General features: G+C 35.4%; 1 protein-coding gene across 8 annotated transcripts in view; it reads right to left on the bottom strand.

Moving 5' to 3' along the window:
* Positions 1–17,858, bottom strand: part of SNX13 (sorting nexin 13) — a 67,332-nt gene that overhangs the window by 27,583 nt on the left and 21,891 nt on the right. For 7 of the 8 annotated variants that reach the window (XM_032110389.1, XM_032110382.1, XM_032110413.1 and 4 more), the window contains exons 3-12: positions 13,803–13,905; positions 8,753–8,842; positions 8,173–8,294; positions 5,689–5,810; positions 5,441–5,542; positions 4,686–4,774; positions 4,143–4,226; positions 1,658–1,796; positions 1,112–1,200; positions 362–461 (exon numbers count right to left, since the gene is read on the bottom strand). In XM_032110389.1, the coding sequence (XP_031966280.1) occupies positions 362–461; positions 1,112–1,200; positions 1,658–1,796; positions 4,143–4,226; positions 4,686–4,774; positions 5,441–5,542; positions 5,689–5,810; positions 8,173–8,294; positions 8,753–8,842; positions 13,803–13,905 (1,040 nt within the window). The remainder of the gene's footprint in view (positions 1–361; positions 462–1,111; positions 1,201–1,657; positions 1,797–4,142; positions 4,227–4,685; positions 4,775–5,440; positions 5,543–5,688; positions 5,811–8,172; positions 8,295–8,752; positions 8,843–13,802; positions 13,906–17,858) is intronic. The other variant, XM_032110393.1, reaches the window with a different exon arrangement.

The following is a 17,858-nucleotide window of genomic DNA, read 5'->3' as shown; positions in this document are numbered from 1 at the left end:
CTAGAGAGCCTTTCTGCCCTCCAGCAGACTCCTGCCCAGCTGAAGTATGATCGGCAAACTGACCGAGGGTGTTCATTTCATGCCCAAGACAGCCTCCAACTATCACATCACCCTGTCTGCAAACAACAGGTTCAGACAGGTGCCTTTCTAGGTTGGCTGACTCACCAATTGTGTCAGGAAGTATCTTCCATGAGCTCCAGGAACTTCCTGGACCGTTTCCATCTACTGCATTAAAAGGACTATAACCACCGACAAAACTGATGGATATTCTCACTACTGACATTTAGCAATTCCAAGTACACAGTCCTGTGAGTTAGCATATTCTTTATAAATAAAATACATCAGACAAATTAACACTTACCCATAAAAAACTGTAGTGCAACATTGTCTACCAGAATATGGTCCAGAGGGACTGTGCAAAGTTTTCCAAAGTTTGCTGCCAGTTTCACAGTATCTATTTCCTGTAAGACACAGTTCAGTGTGTTCATAGGCTTCTTTTACATTAACTTTTAAAACCTGTACTTACCACAAAACAGATAGGATAAGAAAAATTACATATAATAAAGTAGCATCTCAATGATTAGCTATTTTCACAATCACTAATAAATGAAGGTCTAGATTAGAAGGTCATGTTCCCATAATTATTTGTCTTCAAAACGGGCTGCAGCTATTCAGCTACATGATAAGGTGGATTTTAAAACTGCTGTTCATGTAATGCTCTACAGGTCAAATTAACCCCAAATCCCTCATCAACAGAGACAGCGGCAGAGAATTAATTAACAAGAATTAATTTCAGCTTTTGATGGGCTGCAGCTCACCACAACTTAAATTCATGTCTGCCACACTTTCTTCTGCCAATATGACATTTCTTGCTGTTACAATAATGCCTTCAGGTCCACCTATAGAATGCTTAATCATTTTAATAGTCAATATATGCAGAATATCACATTATCTTGGAACCACACCCAGGCCAAATTAAGAGAGTCAAAAAGTAAAGCCAAACATACCAACTCTATCAAACAGACAGAGCTATCAAACATGGAAATCAAACAACTAGTCAGTCATTTGCAACCTCACTCTTTCGAAACTAAAAAAAATTTAAAACACTTACTTTTCCTGACTGCAACCTCTGAATTCTTGAATCACATACTTTAATAACATATAATAAACTGTTTATTTGATTTTTTATAGTGTTGATATCTGAAAGCAAAAAAAAGACAATTAAGCAATGCAGATAACTAAATGAAGGCTTGGAGATTTTTTCAGTTTAAATACCTCACTGATGGAAGTGAACAAGAAGAAATATTTTTCTCTTCCCTTTTTCAGATTAATGGTTAACTGACTACCAGGTTTGATTAATACCTTAAATATTACTGAAATTCAGAACCACCAGTCAGGCAGTTTTGATTTAACTAAAATGCATTTAGCTAACCAAATACTCTATACTTACAAAAAGTAATCAAACACACGCCAACCAACAAAACACTTACAAAAATGAAAATTTGTGTTTTAACACTTCTTACGCAATTTATTTTTTTTAAATAAAATACTTTATACTATGCTGCATCAGAGCTTTTATTTTCTAATTGTTGCAATATTCTACAGAGATCATGCTGGTAAATGCGTTTAATATTTTGCAAAACCATGCAGCACTAACCATCTCCCGCTGTATCTAGAGATCGAAGATACTGCAGCTCTTCACTTGCTTTATCTTTCACTGCTTCCAACTCTCCTATATTATCACTTAATTTAATAATATTCATAAAGGCCTCATAGTTACAGTTGGAATCACGAATCTGAAACACAAAGTTTTACAGTGTAAGTAATGCAAAACAGCTAAAAGCACAAGACATGATTTTTCTTCATGTGAACTAGTTTGATACAGCACTGCAAAGTGGCATTTTGAAAATTCTTTGATGTTTCTAAATCTTCCTTTTGGTACTGAAATTTTACATGAACTAAGAAAGAAAAAGTATGCACAGTCAAAACCTATTTCACACCATCACTTTCTGTTCTCAAGAAGTACAACAATGACACATGGAAAGTCCATCAATGTTCTTAATTAAGATCTTCTCCAAAATCCAATCCATCTTCTTCTTCTATTATCTCCTAAGCTAAGTGGGCAGAAAACGGTGAGGCCACTGAAAGGGTTCGGCTTTACCAAGATCCCATGCAAGTATACACACTCCCAGAGTAATGGCTTCTTAAGATACAAAATTACAAAAAGAGTTAAAACATTCTACAATGTAATCATAACCTACTGAGGGGAAAAAAAATTAAATGACTCTGCTCTGGAACCCTAATTCGGATACCCTGGCAAATGCTACAAAGCTAATTAAATACATACTATTTTACCAGTATTGGCAGAGAGTGAACCTGCTCTAGGGACTCAAAGGAATTTGTGCAAGTGAAGAAAGCCTGCTGTGCTGCCAAGATCACTGGAAACTGTGCTGTGAATGCAGCATGGAGATCAGGGGAAGGCTGGCAGCTTTACAACACGTGCACGCAGGTGCTTAGGGTTGAGTTCTAATGCTGTCTTTACCATCTGAAGCCAAAAAAGTCACTTCACCTACATCTCTTAAAAATGCTTACTTTGATACGGAAATGTAATACTTGGTCTGTACCACAGAAGTGCATTGACATGAGTTGCACGAAGCAGAAAGAATGAAGACTGGATACCATTGATCAAAGTTAATGGAAAAATCTCCCTAGAAATCTCCTTTTATAAGTAAGAGTACAAGGAATACTTGAACTTCAAACATTTTGTAAAAATATTAATTTCACAGTGAAGAGAGAAGTTTGAATTAACTTCTAATTTTATACGGAAGCTTTATATTTTATTGCAACAGAATTAGTATTGAACTGTGGTATGCCTAGAAACCTGGAATTAAACTTCTCTTTTTCAGAAACTGATTTTTTCATTCAAGTCTGACTTTATGTCAAAGGTTCCAAAAGGAGCCAGGATTTATTTCAGTCATCTCTGCTTCTGACCTTAATTTCTGCAACAATCTCCATTTCATAAGACTTGTATTAAATTTTTTCCTTATCTTTTGCCCAGAACATTTGCTTCTTCATCTCAGAAAGCAATTTTGAAAATTACTTATTTGGGACATCACCATCACAACAGAAAGCTTTATAAAAAACTCAGAATCCTATCACTGGACGCAGCCGGGGGCAGTGCTCGGTAAATAAATAAAGAACATGCGTAGAAGGAAAAGGGAATCAAAAATTGAGAATTCTGGTCCAGATGAGCAATATTTTTTCTTATTAAAGCTAAGTTCCTGTAGAATAGCAGCATGCAAACTTTTACATGAAATAGAGGAGGCTGGAGTGAAGGAAACATTGTACACGTGCACTTGAATCCATTCCATATTCCATACATAACAAGAACTTTGAAATGGAACGGTATTTTCAGTACAGCATTTGAATGTACACTATAAGATTAAAATCTACAAATAAAAAGAGAGAAGTTAGGGGGGAAAATTAAAATTGATTCATGAACTATAAAGGATAATAAAGTATAAGAGTAAATATTAACTTGCTCTGCAAAGAATCAGTAATGTTAGTTAAAGCACAATTATTCTATTTATGTTAGCTTTACTATACAATATGACTTTTAAAAGTTATGGGGCTTTTCTTGCGGGTGCATTAGAGAGTTATCAAAGTAAAAAATTTGTTTCTTCCCATTCAGTTGAATTATTTAGGGTTAATACAAACAGTCCTAAAACAATTGCCCTGCAATTCCTTAGCAGAAAGTAAATCTTACTAGTTTTCATTCTTGAGGCCTCTTAAGCTTGAAAGGACAAACTGTAAACACAGTCAGGGGAAAACACTTCCACTGTTACCATACTTCCCGAACAGCCAAGCAAAACAGTCAGAGGAGTGAACTTTACATTCTGTCATACATTTGTCCTCAGTCAGGCAGCTTCTACTGAACAGTCAAAATGAGGAGTGTGGATAATATAGATTCTGTGTGTTTATGTGTGTATAAAATGTAATATAAAGTTCACTGTCTCTGCCAACATAACCAGTGGTAATGCTAATACCAAACATCTGTCCATCATGATTATAGGGAACACAAGTAAAGCTTTATAAGAAAATGTTCTGGAAATATAATTAATTTTAAACATTTTAAATCTTACCATCCATATGACATACTGATTAATATAATCAGGATCACTGAGCTGGTTTATTAATGGAAGAAGAATTCCTCGGGAGAGGATTTCCTAAAAAACAAAAGATAATAGATTATTTTATACACTTACTCATAAAGCTAGTATAACTGCAACAATTTAAACATCACTGCGTAGAGCTTAAAACACAAAAGTGTAATTACAGAAAAAATTTAATAGGCACTACCACATTCTCTTCCAATTAACATTACAAATGCAATTTGTAATTACAACAAATTACAAGAAAAACCTCCCCAAGAAAAAACAACCTCAAGAAAAACAACATCCATTTTCTAATGCTTTTCTCATGTTAGTAGAGCTGAAAGAACCTCCAAAAACATTTCGCACAAACTGTTCACTGCTATTAAATACTTATCAAGACTCTACAGCTTTTAAAATACCCTAATATTAAATTAGATCAATTTTAGAAAATAAGAGCAGCAGTTTAGATCTAAAAAAATTTTTTTGACATTAAACCAAAGAATTGGGATGGCTTTTAAAGTCTGTACTTACCCTGACAAAGTATCGCATGATCTTGTTCTGGAAGTCTCCAGGAGGTAGCAATATATACAGTAAAACCTCACACAGATCCCTTAGGAATCCTAGAGAAGGAAAACAAAAACCCCTCAGCACAATTTCATATTCTTTTACTTCATATCTTACCTAATATTATCAAATCCCATAGATAAATCCTTAATTTTGAATTCAAGTATATAATCATTTATCTCTTACAGTCCAAGCATCACAGTAGCAACTTTCAGATGGAATATAAGCATCACTGATGAGAAAGATCTACCTCAAACCCAAGACAACAAAAGTCAAATTCCAAGATAAAAAAAACCCCCAACAACCTAACTCTAATGCATTTTCCTTACATAACACACACCGCTTTTTTCCCCCCCCTCCTTCAACACTTTGCCAAAAGAGATAGTGTTTTTTGAAGGAAGACTACAGAATAGTGGGTAAGGAAGGCATATCTAACAAAGAGCAGTAAGAATCTGCAAAACCATCCCCTCCCTCCCAGGAAAAAATATTTCTATCTTAAAATTCATCCAATGAAAGGAGGAAGACTTACATATGTACGTGCTTTGTTTTAATTATAGCATTACTATGTACAAACCAGAGGAAATATATATGTATGGTAAATAACCACACTCTGAAAGTCACAAGCTAAGATTTAATGCATTTCATATTATGAACACAACTGTTAGTATTTTAGTTTAGTCTCCCATACTAAAATATTTACTCAGAAGATAATATTGAGAGACCTTCTTCATCTTTGGGAGAAGTGCAGACTAGATCACGACAGACTTCTTTTTCCATTTCAACTTCAACCTCAAAGAATGTATCTACAAGTTCCTCAGCTTGATCTATGCAAAAGAAGATTAAAAAAACCATGTTTTTGTCAAGACTGAAAACTTGAGAGCAAACTTGAATTATAAAATAAGGCTAACTGTATTTCACACACAGAAGATACCAGCCTACTCAGACTCAAATAAAAAATATTTCACTTTACCTTTCATCTGATCACCTTTCTCTGCTATCCTTTGCTGAGCTTTTCTGAAAACTCGAAGATGAGTGCCAAAGTCATCAACAAGTCGTGTAGTGAAATAAGGCTGCCAGTCTGTTTCCTTTGACCTATTAGTAAAGGACATCCACGGAAATGAATTATTTTATTCTGAACACAAAGAACAATAATAAATTTCTGCTTCTCCTTCCTTCCTGCCAAGAGCCACACTGATAGTAAACATGCAAAAGCAAAGAAATAAATCAGTCTCCTAATTGCCTATCCACTGAAAAAACAGATATTGTAAAATATCACTCCTGCACCATATTAATATTAATGTTTGATTTAGCTGAAAGTCAACACTTGCATCTGGAATAGTGTTCTGATTCATGACATTGTCAAATACCTGTGAGAAGTCCTGACATAACCAGTTTACAATGTAAAACTAAAATACTCTCCAGGTCTTTTTCAGCCATACTTCCTACCATTTTGGAAGGCATCTAATCAAAATAATTTTCCTCTGAATTTGAAGAAAATGTACCACTGAGAAAACACACATTTTACATGAAACTAAATGCACTCTAATATTATCAACATTTGACTCCACAGCTTAGATGAGGTACTTAGCATACTCTTCCAACAACACATATAGGTTTAGGTTAGAAAATAGTCACTGTTAGATTTACATAAAATGACTTCCTTAGTGGTGTGAAAAGGATAGAGAAATTTTTATGATATCTGGCCTAACTAGGCAAACTAAAAATGTGATTTTTGCGTTATAGGTTCAATGAATATTGATGCTAGTAATAGCTCTCATCCTGCATTAAGTGTTTTATCGCCTGACCTCTCTCAAGATGCCCACTTTTTTATAGCAGGAATCCTTCTACAACATTTCCTTTTGTTGTGTTTGTTCCCTTACCTACTCTTCTTTCATCGAGAAGAGGGAAAGAGATAAGGAACTCTGGAAGAAAGGGAAGGCTACTGCAAAATCTAGACGTGTAAATAAGAAGCAGAGCTATCCCAAAGGGCAGTCGATCAAACCATTCCTATGGTTTGATCCAGATCCCCCATCCGCACAAGACAGAACAGCACAAAACCACTGGGTGGCAGCCTTACACCAGGCTCCCAAAGCTGCAGCCCTCAGGGAACAAAAAATTCTCACTGTACTCATTCTCCCCAGAAGCTGACAGGCTGAATGAAACTATAGGCGATGGTTCTAATCTCAACTGCCTCAGCTATATCCAACTACAGGCATTATAAATACACTACATCATTTTTTCTGCAGACAAAGAATTGCTGCAGGCCTGTGAAATTGATTTGCTTTGTACAGCAGAACACAACTGCACAGGAGCAGTGACTATTTTTGAAGAGCTATAGTACTGCCGGAAAGAAAAATAAACTTGCTAGAACCTGACCTACTTTGATACAAACTCAGTGTTTGACACTGTCCAATGAAGTAACTTTGCTAAACAAAGAAACACTGAAGCTGGGTAGCCAGGTCCATTTCATGCAATCGTAAGTTTGGCTGCTGTAACACAGTTTATTTAGCATAGCTTTCACTATTTCAATACTGTTTCCTAGGATTGTCATTATTTTACTACTAGTAAGATTATATTATAATTAACTTTTCGTTATTAAACCCAGCTCTCTATCTTTGACTCTCACTGTCAGAAAAGCACACTAACCTCCATTTTCAAGAAGGAGGGGATAACAACACCTTAAAATTGCTAAAAGTGACGAACAACCTCTTGTGCAGAGAAAGCAAGTAACAATAAGCACAGTGGGATGAGTACCAGAAACAAAAACTTTAATAAATGCGTATATGGACATAAAGACATGTGGTACCTGGGCTGAGAAATCAGCCATGCTAAATAAGTGAATTTCCCAGACAAGCTGCTTAATCAAGTAGCAGGAAGTCGGGGAACAGCAGTAGAAATAAGGGGTAAATAAGAAACTACCCACTTGTTCTGAATCAATCCTGTGTTAAAAAAAGTATTTGCATGTGTGGCATTCCATTTCATTCCACAGACTACTATTCTTCTTAAATCACCCATTGTTCTTACATATTGAAGAGCCACACCACTTCTAAAAATCATTTGAGGTGATACATGTGTTGAATTCAGACTTTCAGATTGACTTACCTCGGAGTAGCACTACTCTGTACATGAAACAGACCTCAATACAAAGAGGTCATGATTCACAAACTTAATGCTTAAGTTGCAAAAAAGAAAAAAAAAAGAAGGCAGTTCAGTGATTTAGACATTAATCTAAATTTTGAAATGGCCATTTTGCAAAAGATCGTGACTACAAGTACCATCATCTCCACTATTTCCCTAAGTGATCAGCAAAAGACTGTACTTCTCACAATCTAATCCTAAATTTTTACATGTTCTTACTGTAAAGGGCACTGAACTATGCTAGTAGATAAACTTAATCACTTATCTACTACCATACAATTCACAGTATATTGATTTAAATAAAAATAAACCTTACCTGGCAGAAAACTGAACAAGTGCATACTGAAGAGCCTGCCTAATTTCCAGAAGAAAGGATTCATCATCACTTAGTGTGTAATACCAATACTGCACATAGTCTCTCAGGGAAAACTGGATTACCTGAAATTGGAAAGGAAAAAAAAAAAAGAACTAATGACAAAGGACAAAAAAATATACAACAGTTTTTTGTGCCTGATAACGCAATAGCAGTTATCTTAAAAGGTTACCAGAGTGAACAATACTCCCTTACCATTAGGAAACTGGGAGTGAAACAATAAAATTCACACACTGAAACTTCTTATTCATACTGGTTTGCACACCCTGTTTTTATCACTTCTTTTTCAGACTGGTTTGCACATAATGTTTTTATCACCACTACACTGAGAAAATATAATATACTGAAAATATACTCAAATATTGCCCAATATGCTGGCCCATCTCCCATGGTTTTTTCATTTATCACTCTCAAATATGATAAAAGCTTGAAATTCTATTTGTCACTCAACTACTTCTGTATTACATAGTCAATACCTGCAAAGAAAATAAAAGTAGGTTAAATAGTCCTGGTTAGAACTTACCTGTTGCAAAGGCTCATCAATTATGTTCGCACCTGTCAGTCTTCTGTCAATCTTAATAGGTCTGGCTTCACGTTTCATTTCTTCTATGCACTTGAAAGAGATTGGGAAATGTAACTTTGTAGGATTTAGCTCTAATTAAAAAACAGCTCTACTGTTTATGACATATATATACACACTTCCAGTAATGACCTTATATATTTTCCATATTATTATAATTTATAGAGAAGATATAATCATAGAATCACAGGATTATATAGGTTGGAAGGTGTAGTTCAACACCCCTGCAATGAGCAGGGACATCTTCAACTACATCACGTTGCTCAGAGTCCTGTTCAACTTGACCTGGAATGTTTCCAGGGATGGGGCATCCATCCACCACAATATTTTCTGTGTTTTTCACTATATAGTACATAATGATGAGGATCTCCTGAAAACCTACTTCTTGCTTATTATAAAGGAGTAAGTGTTTGCTAAATTACTGGATCAGAAGGAAATAAAACTCAAATAGTTAGAAAAGGAGGGAAGGGGGAGACACAACAACAGCACAAGATAGCTTTTGTGCAAGACTCCAGTTCCTCACTCGTTTGTGAACTCGATCATGCAATCTCAGGCAGATCATTTTCAGTTGGGCTTTTGGTTTCTTTATCCACCTCAGTTTATTCTATATGCCAGAAGAGAAATTACTTTTTTGTACCATTGCTACTCAACAAATGAGCCTTTGAAAAGTAATTAAGGAGGGAAAGAAATTACTTATAGAAGGATTTGCAACTCAGAGCAGTTAACCCCAAGAATGACCTCATCAGAGGTGACTTTTGGCAAGTGACATACTGAAAAAAAGAACTCGCTTTATCAGTGCCTCTCTCAAGTGGACTAATGCAGTGTCTTTCTACAAAATTTCAATGAAATAGGCAATAAATTCCTCTATTTTCACAGAAGTAACAACCCAACAACTTACACTATTGTTCAAATAAACCAGTAATTTCTTTGATCTAGAGAGAAAGCTATGACTATATTGGAAACAAAGAAGAACTGCCAAAACCATAAATGAAGGAATTATAAACCATATATCCAGGGAATCTATTCTATGTGACTCGCCCCGAGTATCTCTCATTCAAAGCAGTTAACAGTGATAAGGCAGTGAAATACCTGAGGCCAGAAAAAAAATCATCCTCCTACTTAACCAACTCTCTATCACAACACAGAAATATTTTGTTGCAAAATTCTGTATATTCTTTAACTTTCAAGACAGGGAAACTGTCTAATACAAGTAAGACTGGGTCAAATCCAAACAGTTAGTATATTCCATCCATATACTAAGGAATTTGCAAAGTATTTTTGTGCTGATCATGTCAAAATCACCAAAATGATACAGAACTAAATAATGAAATATTTTTACTAAGCACAGCATAGTACAAATCACCAGACAAAACTGTCAAAAGACTTTTGAAGGACTGCATGCATAAAACCACATTTGGAAAACACAGAGGAATATACAGCAGCAAAAAAAGCAGCAGCCACAAGAAAGAGAGGGACACAGAGACTATGCAAGGTTACTTGGTAAAAATTTGAATGTTCATATGCTCATAGAATCCAGGTTTTCACCTGGATTTCAGGAATTCATCTTGTCCAACCTTCTGCTCAAAGCAGAGCCAACTACAAGGTTAGACCGTTTTTTCATATTCTTTTTCTCCAATGAAATCTTTATGTGCCTGCAGTATAATTTAACTTGCTTTTGATATGTCTGAAGACATCTAAAATTTAGAATATGTGCTTCTATTTCACTATAGGTACAACAGCTGACTGTAGTCTCACTTGGAGAGCATTGCTGGTTTTACATCTGCCTTCCAGACACCGACACAGAAGACAGACTTCAAGGAAGGATCCAACTCACATGACAACTGTCCAACTTGACGGCACTTCACTCACAATTAGTCTGATGCACTCTACCAGTAAGAAATTATTAGTCAGGAAAAACGGTTATCACGTGTTTTTGTTACATTTGACTCCTCCTTGCTTCATTTTAAGCAGGTAGGAAGCACTTCGGAGGAATGCGAGACACAAACTCCACAAAGTGAGATGCAGCACAAACAAATGCAGGCTCCACAAGCATCTAACTGCATTGACTGAGTAACTTCAGACTTTTGCTTCACTGCACTAATGGGTATTTTTGAAGTCCTCTTTTGAAACTGTTAGGTAGCTGTCAAATATGAGGTATGCCTCGTTTGGACTGTGCTACTATTTCCCTTATTGCAGTCACAGGGTTTCATGAATGGACAAGACACAGGATATTTACACATCTGCATCAAATCTGTGACATAGGCTATGACCCAGTGACTTCAAGAGACTCAGAGACTATTCAAGGACCCAACATGCAACTACAGCCTGTAAGTTGTTATCACTGTTATCTTACTGTTCTTTGGCAATATTGTACCCAGCCTACAGAAACTCCTTGTCTTTTGGGTAAAGCTTAGAGACATCAACTACAAGAACGAAACATTTCACACTTCTGTTTAAGCTGGAGTGAATCTGCAAGTTAAATTGAAAGTAGCATTCAAGTTAACAGTTCAGAAGGCTCTAAATTTACCTTTCATTCAACATTGTTTTAACACAAGCCTGCAGACAACTGTGTATCTTGCAGAGCCAGTACATTATTGCATCATCCAGTAGGTTTCTGACACAAAAGTTATATAATGACTTGCAAAAAGAAAAACAAGTCTAAGTGTAATTTTTAAGCCTCCCTATGTGTATGTAAACAAAGAAAAAATAGCAGAAAGGTATACAATCTTCCATCAAATGTACATTAAGTATTCTCCTTAATGTGAGGTATTCATTATATATTTGCTAATAGGTAAAATTTGCAGCAATCATGGAATCAGCACCAAATCTGGTGTTCTAACATATGGTACGTTCTACACATTACATCCAGCCACAACTTTGATGGTCTATATTACAACTGATTTCTGTAAAATCAAGCATTTGAGCATTTATCTTAGCCTAAAGAAAATCTCTAAGTACCAAAAATAACCCAAAACTATCAACAGAACTCTGATGAAAAGACCATCTTATAAAGAACCAATATCACCAGATTACTCCTCAGACTACTGGAAAATAATTTAATGTTAAGGTGAATTCAGTTTGTACTTGGTTCATAGAAGAAGTATAATCTATACACACCAGCCATAGAAAAAATATTCATTGTTCAAGACCACTTAGGGCCACAATGGTTTTAAACATGAAAAAACTTCAAGTTAAAAATATTACTTTCCATACAAGTCAGCAGAAATTTAATACAGATATAGCAAATAGGAATCACAAGCAAACATCACATTTGGTTTTGGTTGGGACTCATCTTTACTGGCACTGCTACTGAAAAGCTCAGCTGCACTTGTTAACGCTACTTTAATGCGGTGGCAAAAGAGAAATGCAAAACACTATTGTAGAAGACAAACAGATTTTATTTGGTGAACAGCTCCAAACAGCAATTAATACGTCAGCTAAAAATAAATACCTTTGTATTACAGGACTTAAACCCAGAGATTAGTCAAGACAGGTCAGTTGAGGAAAAGTGCTGTGTCAATAGTCCATACTCAAATCAGAAGTCAAACTACTGAATTTGCAAAGATTACACAAAAAACTCCACAAGAATTTAGTCCTTTATAAAGCAACCAGAGCATACATATATACTGAACCCCAAAAAAGTAACATTAACATTAAAAAAAGTTTCAGCATGCAGAGGAAATTTAAAAGACAGAAAAACTTCTCTAAATCCGCTCTCAAAACACAGGACATAAGTAACACTCCACAACCTATATAACAGAAGCACTAAAGTCTATATAGCACCAAGAATCTTAGCCATCTAAAAGGAGGTTTCATTAACAGAACAGAAACATTAGCTGACTGCTGACTTCTCCTTTTTCAGCCTTAACCTCAGTATTTTTCATCTGGAGCAGTGACCTTTCTTTACATTTTTTAGGATATACTTTCAGATTTATTTTAAAAGATTCAAAGACCTAAGTTAAAAGGCCACTTACCAAACCAGCTATGAACCAGACACAGAAAAAGTTCTGTGATTAGAAAACATACTGCTGAATCACAAGGTAAATTTCTGTGTTACTAATAATGCAGAACACTCACCCCCTTTGAGAGACAGTATGAAGTGTAGTGACTAATAGCTAAGAAAGAACAAACAGGATGTTTCAGTCAGAATAGCTGTGAGATTAAACTTAAAATAATTAGCAATCTTTGGGTTTTCTGAATTCTGATGCGCACAAATGGATCGGACCAAGAGATATATATGAACTTCTCAGCTGACAAGATGCATTGGTTCATACACCAGGAATTCCTAGAAATTCTACCTCTTGGCTATTAACAACATTTTCTTGTACTAAACAGATGCAGATTTATCCAGTTAGGAACCCTGAACTTTAAATCCATCAACCAAAATGACGTGTCTGTTAGGAACTCAGAAAAGAAAAGAGCTGAAAAGTGGATTCCACTGCTGCTCTTTATTCATCTGTGCCTTTCCAGAATTTTGGTAGGTCTTGAAGAGAGCCAAAGATAACCTCTACATCCTTGAAGTACTGCAAATGTAGACTTTGTAACAGTTTGACTTTCATAGGCAAGCAACTTTCTGACCACAACCAAAAGTGGAGAGACTACAGATGCAGCGATGGAAGACACCTAAATAGTGATGACAATCTTGCACAAAAAAGTAAGGAAGAGCTACCCCCCAGAACAAACCAACACACATGAGTAGTCTAGAAAAGAATGGTTTAGTCATTTCCTCACAGATGATATTAGCCAGTCATATCATACTCATTTCTCATAATGAAGAAAAAATACTTTAAACGAACTTTCCATAACCTATTAAAAACCTTGTATTTCATAAAGGAAAAATATTGCATTTCACTTGCACATTGCAGCTGACTCAAAAGATAAAAGCAGGCTATTTTACCTTAAGAAATGGGAATAATTCTTAGATTAAAACTGATTATTTCTAACCAAGTTATAAAATCTGATCTAGAAGTTAAGACCAGAAAACTTTCCTTACCTTAGGGATCCCAACTGATGTACAAGGGAGAAACGAATGTTCGCACTGCTCAAGGTATTTTTCTGAATTGCTTTTTCCAAATAAAAGAGTAACCACAAAACCCCTAAAATGGAAAAAGAAAGACCAGGTGCAACAACAGCCACATTTTCTGACCTCTAGAAAATATTCAACAGCAAGTTATAAAATGACAATATATGACAGTTCTCACTGTTTACTCTTGTGCTTTTTCACACTGTAACGTGCTGCTCAAAATAACTGACAGAACTCTTAAGTATGAAGTTTCCCAGTCTTGTATTATCTGTCTTGATATATTCTTACCACACAGCAGATCTACATAGCATTGTCTATGCTACAGTGTGCCTGCTCTGATGGCACATTGCCTGTGTTCATAAATACTAGCACGTGGGAAGAGGGGTACATACAGAAGTTGCTCTGGTTGTATTTACATGAAGATTCTCCTACTTCAACACTATGAAGAAATAAACTCTGTAGGCTACTTCACTGTAGCATAAGCCACAAAATCACAGTCCAGGAATAAACTGATGCAGCAAGCATAACTAACCGTTGCATATGTTTAGACATTGCGCTCACCCTTGCTACAACAGTAAGAATTTATTTACAGCTTATGACACCAGGGGACAAAAACACATGAACATCAAGCTGGTTTTACTGAGAAATAGATGAAAACCTAGTGTCTCTCCCAATTATAGCATAAGCAGAGCATGTAGCCTTTGAAATATCAAGCAAAGAGGAAAAGAAAATAGATTAGCCTTGGGATGGCTAAGCACAGACAGCTTTTTACACAAATTTCAAAGCATTCAATTAAAAGGCCAGCTGACCAGCATTTGTGACCACAGGAACTCACAAAGCTATTCCAGGCTTGAAATGTGCTGAAGTAATACATTCTTTTAATATACATAGCTGTTGATATATGATACTCTCTCTCACTTGTAAGATTAGAGAAAAATTCTTATCCAAGCTAAAATATGCCATTTAAAGGTTTTGATTCCCAGAATTAAAATTTTTCTTTTTAAGTCCCCCAGAGGCCCAGTAATTCAGAAGCTGGGAGGTTAACTCCATGAAAGAGGGAAAGAAAAAAAAAAAAAAAAAAAGGCTTGACAATGCATAAGAGGAGTTTACTGGATACTCTAATTCCCTTGCAGCAATCTTTACCTGACATATGACAGCAAGGAACAAAAGCAGGTTTAATTGCTCTTCTGCTCCTTATCACTTTAAAATCATAACACCAATCAGAGTTCACAGACAAGAACTTCATGTTTCACTAAAGTTTTGGGTTTTTTTTAATTATTAAAGTTTGGATTTGCTTTTGATCCTCTATGACTTTTCTATTAGAAACCTCAGTTGTCTTTTAAAGAAACAGTATACTCAAATTTGGTCTAAAATCAACTTTAACTTCAAACATCCATCAGCAAGCTGCTTCTCCTCCTTTATTCAAAAGGACTGAAGCCTTGGAAATAACTACCTATACATTATATCTCTGTTTTCTCTCAAATATTTTCATGCTTTTAAAGTTAATGACTCATTCTAAAATACTAATACTACCGATACAGTTTAAAAATACGCTCATCTTCTTAGATGCCTTTAAGTATTTTCAGTTTTATCCTAGAAATGCTAAGAGCTTCTTCTGTGGCAGAATCTAATACATTTTATTCTCTAATGTAAAATCTTGTGAGTATTAGAGAACGATACATAGTCTGACCATTCAGGGCATCTGCTAGCTAACCTGAATTGTCTGGTGTAAATGCTTATTTAATTCATTAAGATGATTCTCAATACATGAATGACAAATCATATTAGTCTTCCCTAAATGAATAGAGCACAAAAACGAAAAGATTGTATTTTGCTTAATTTTTTTGTAAATTCTTCCAACGATTACTGGATGACCAGCTTTTTTTCAAGGGCAGATTAACAACAGAACAAAGGTAAAAGAGAGAGAAAAATGAAGACCACAGATTTATCATCTTCCCCTCAAATCTGGAAAGTAAGTCTCAGCTGAATGCTTTGTGAAAGTCAAAAAGCAGCTACAGAACCATTCCTGATTTGGTCAGCAGTTACAATCATTAATGGAGCCAGTCAGTCATATACATATGGATGTGATTGAGTATCAATAATTATGGGGTTTGATGACAGAGCAAATTCTTTTAAATGGCAAAGCAATTGATGATCCAAGAAATTTCAATTTTTTTATTTGGCAAAACCACAATTCACATCATTTTTATTTTACTTCCTTAGGACTGAAAGAGGGAAGGAAAGAGAGTAAGATAAGAAACAGTCTTAGCAGAAGAGACAGATGGCAACAGACAGTCTCAGCACTCAGATAAAGGGGTTTACACCACTACTTGAAGGAGAGGGAAAAAGAAGAATAACACCCTGTAATATTCTACACAGGTTAATTAAAAAATATTTTTCTTTAGTGTCCTGCTTTTGAGCTCAGTTCCCTAAGTGAACGAGTTACCAGATCCTTAACAGAAAAAGGCTAACATTTTATAAATGAGTCTTGACATGAAACAAAATGAAATAAAGAAAAACTGTGATTTTGAACTTTTATTCATATATACAAATGGTTTCAGTATTCTTCCATGTCCACCAAAAACAATAGTACATTTACTACAAGACATCTGTGCAAACACAGAGTTGAGAGCAAATCAAAAAGAAGTCATTAGCACATAATAGGAGTTAAACAGTATAAACAGATTGATTACATTGACACAGATATAGCATCACCATTGTCTTCCTGCACAGCTCACTGGCGTATAATGTAGATGCTTAGGTCGATACTAAGAATATGACCAGCTGTGATTCATCATTTTCTCTTGCTAAAACTACAAAATGGGACAGAAGCTGGACTTCCACCTAGTGGAAGTCAGAAGTTTTTCATACAGGCCACTTCTTTTCTGAATGAAATATAAAAACCTTGAAAACTGTGTGACAAATTGGACAAGAACTCCAAGTTTCAACAAAAAATTCAACCATAAAAATCCATGTCCAAAATTGTTATTTTGCTCCAGAGAAGGGTACAGTAAATATTACGGACACTACTACAATCATGAACTAAAACTATATTTCTACTATGATCATGAACCAAAACTAAAGTTTTGTTTTCTAAATTTATATATATGATGTTATGACATATAATTGCTAATCATAAGTGCAAAAGTTACTTCACAACAATTTCTGTTTGTTTCTAACAGAAGCATGACCAAGCACTTTGTGAAACTTCAAGGGAATTAATTAAAAAAAAAAAAAAAAGCAGGCAAGAATAATTTAGATACAAACCCATTTGGCCTAGTTAGCACTCGCAGTTCTGTGTGCTGAATGTTACAGTAAGTGAGTCACTCTGAAAAAGATTAACAGTGTAAAAAAGGGCCAGATCACAGCTTTAGCCAAGGTGTATATGTCAAAGTAACGAAGTGATGACTTTCTACTGCAAGGGCTGAGACCTCACATCTACATACATAAGTAAACACTCTGCTTTAGCAGATACACTACCACTAGATGAATTTTTCCTTAATAAGATCAATGTTTACTGACTAGCTACAAAAATGAACCAAAGCAGCAGAATAACCACGGCAAAGAGATACGAGAGCTGACTTGAGAATGAATGAGCTCAGGCACCACATGCAGTTTAATGGTGCCAAATTGTAGCTGACTTCAGACATGCTCTACGAGACTGCGTTAACCGTTAGCTTTGAAAAGCCAAACAATTGAAACTTTGCAAGAATGAAGGAAGGATAACCTCCTAAGAAATTATTACATCCCATGTTATTTTCCATACTGCAAGTACTAAGGAAGTGGTAAGACAAAACAAAGAGCAGATTCACTCTTGCCCTTTGGATGAACTCTGACTTTTGCCCTGGACAAACAGATAGCAAAATATGCCAACAACACCTGTATCAAGACTTAACAAGACAAAAGCATTTATTTCAATTTAGTTTAACTAAATCCCTTTTCTAGCAGACTGACTATTCTGATTCCTCAGAGATGAAATACCAAGCCTAATACAGTTGAAACCCAAGTGTAGCAGCTCTAATTCTG

The sequence above is a fragment of the Corvus moneduloides genome, chromosome 1 (genome assembly GCF_009650955.1).
Source record: "Corvus moneduloides isolate bCorMon1 chromosome 1, bCorMon1.pri, whole genome shotgun sequence".
In the NCBI taxonomy this organism is placed as follows: Eukaryota; Metazoa; Chordata; class Aves; order Passeriformes; family Corvidae; genus Corvus; species Corvus moneduloides.
Note: the sequence above shows the minus strand (reverse complement) of the source record. Positions and strands in the feature narration are given on the sequence as shown.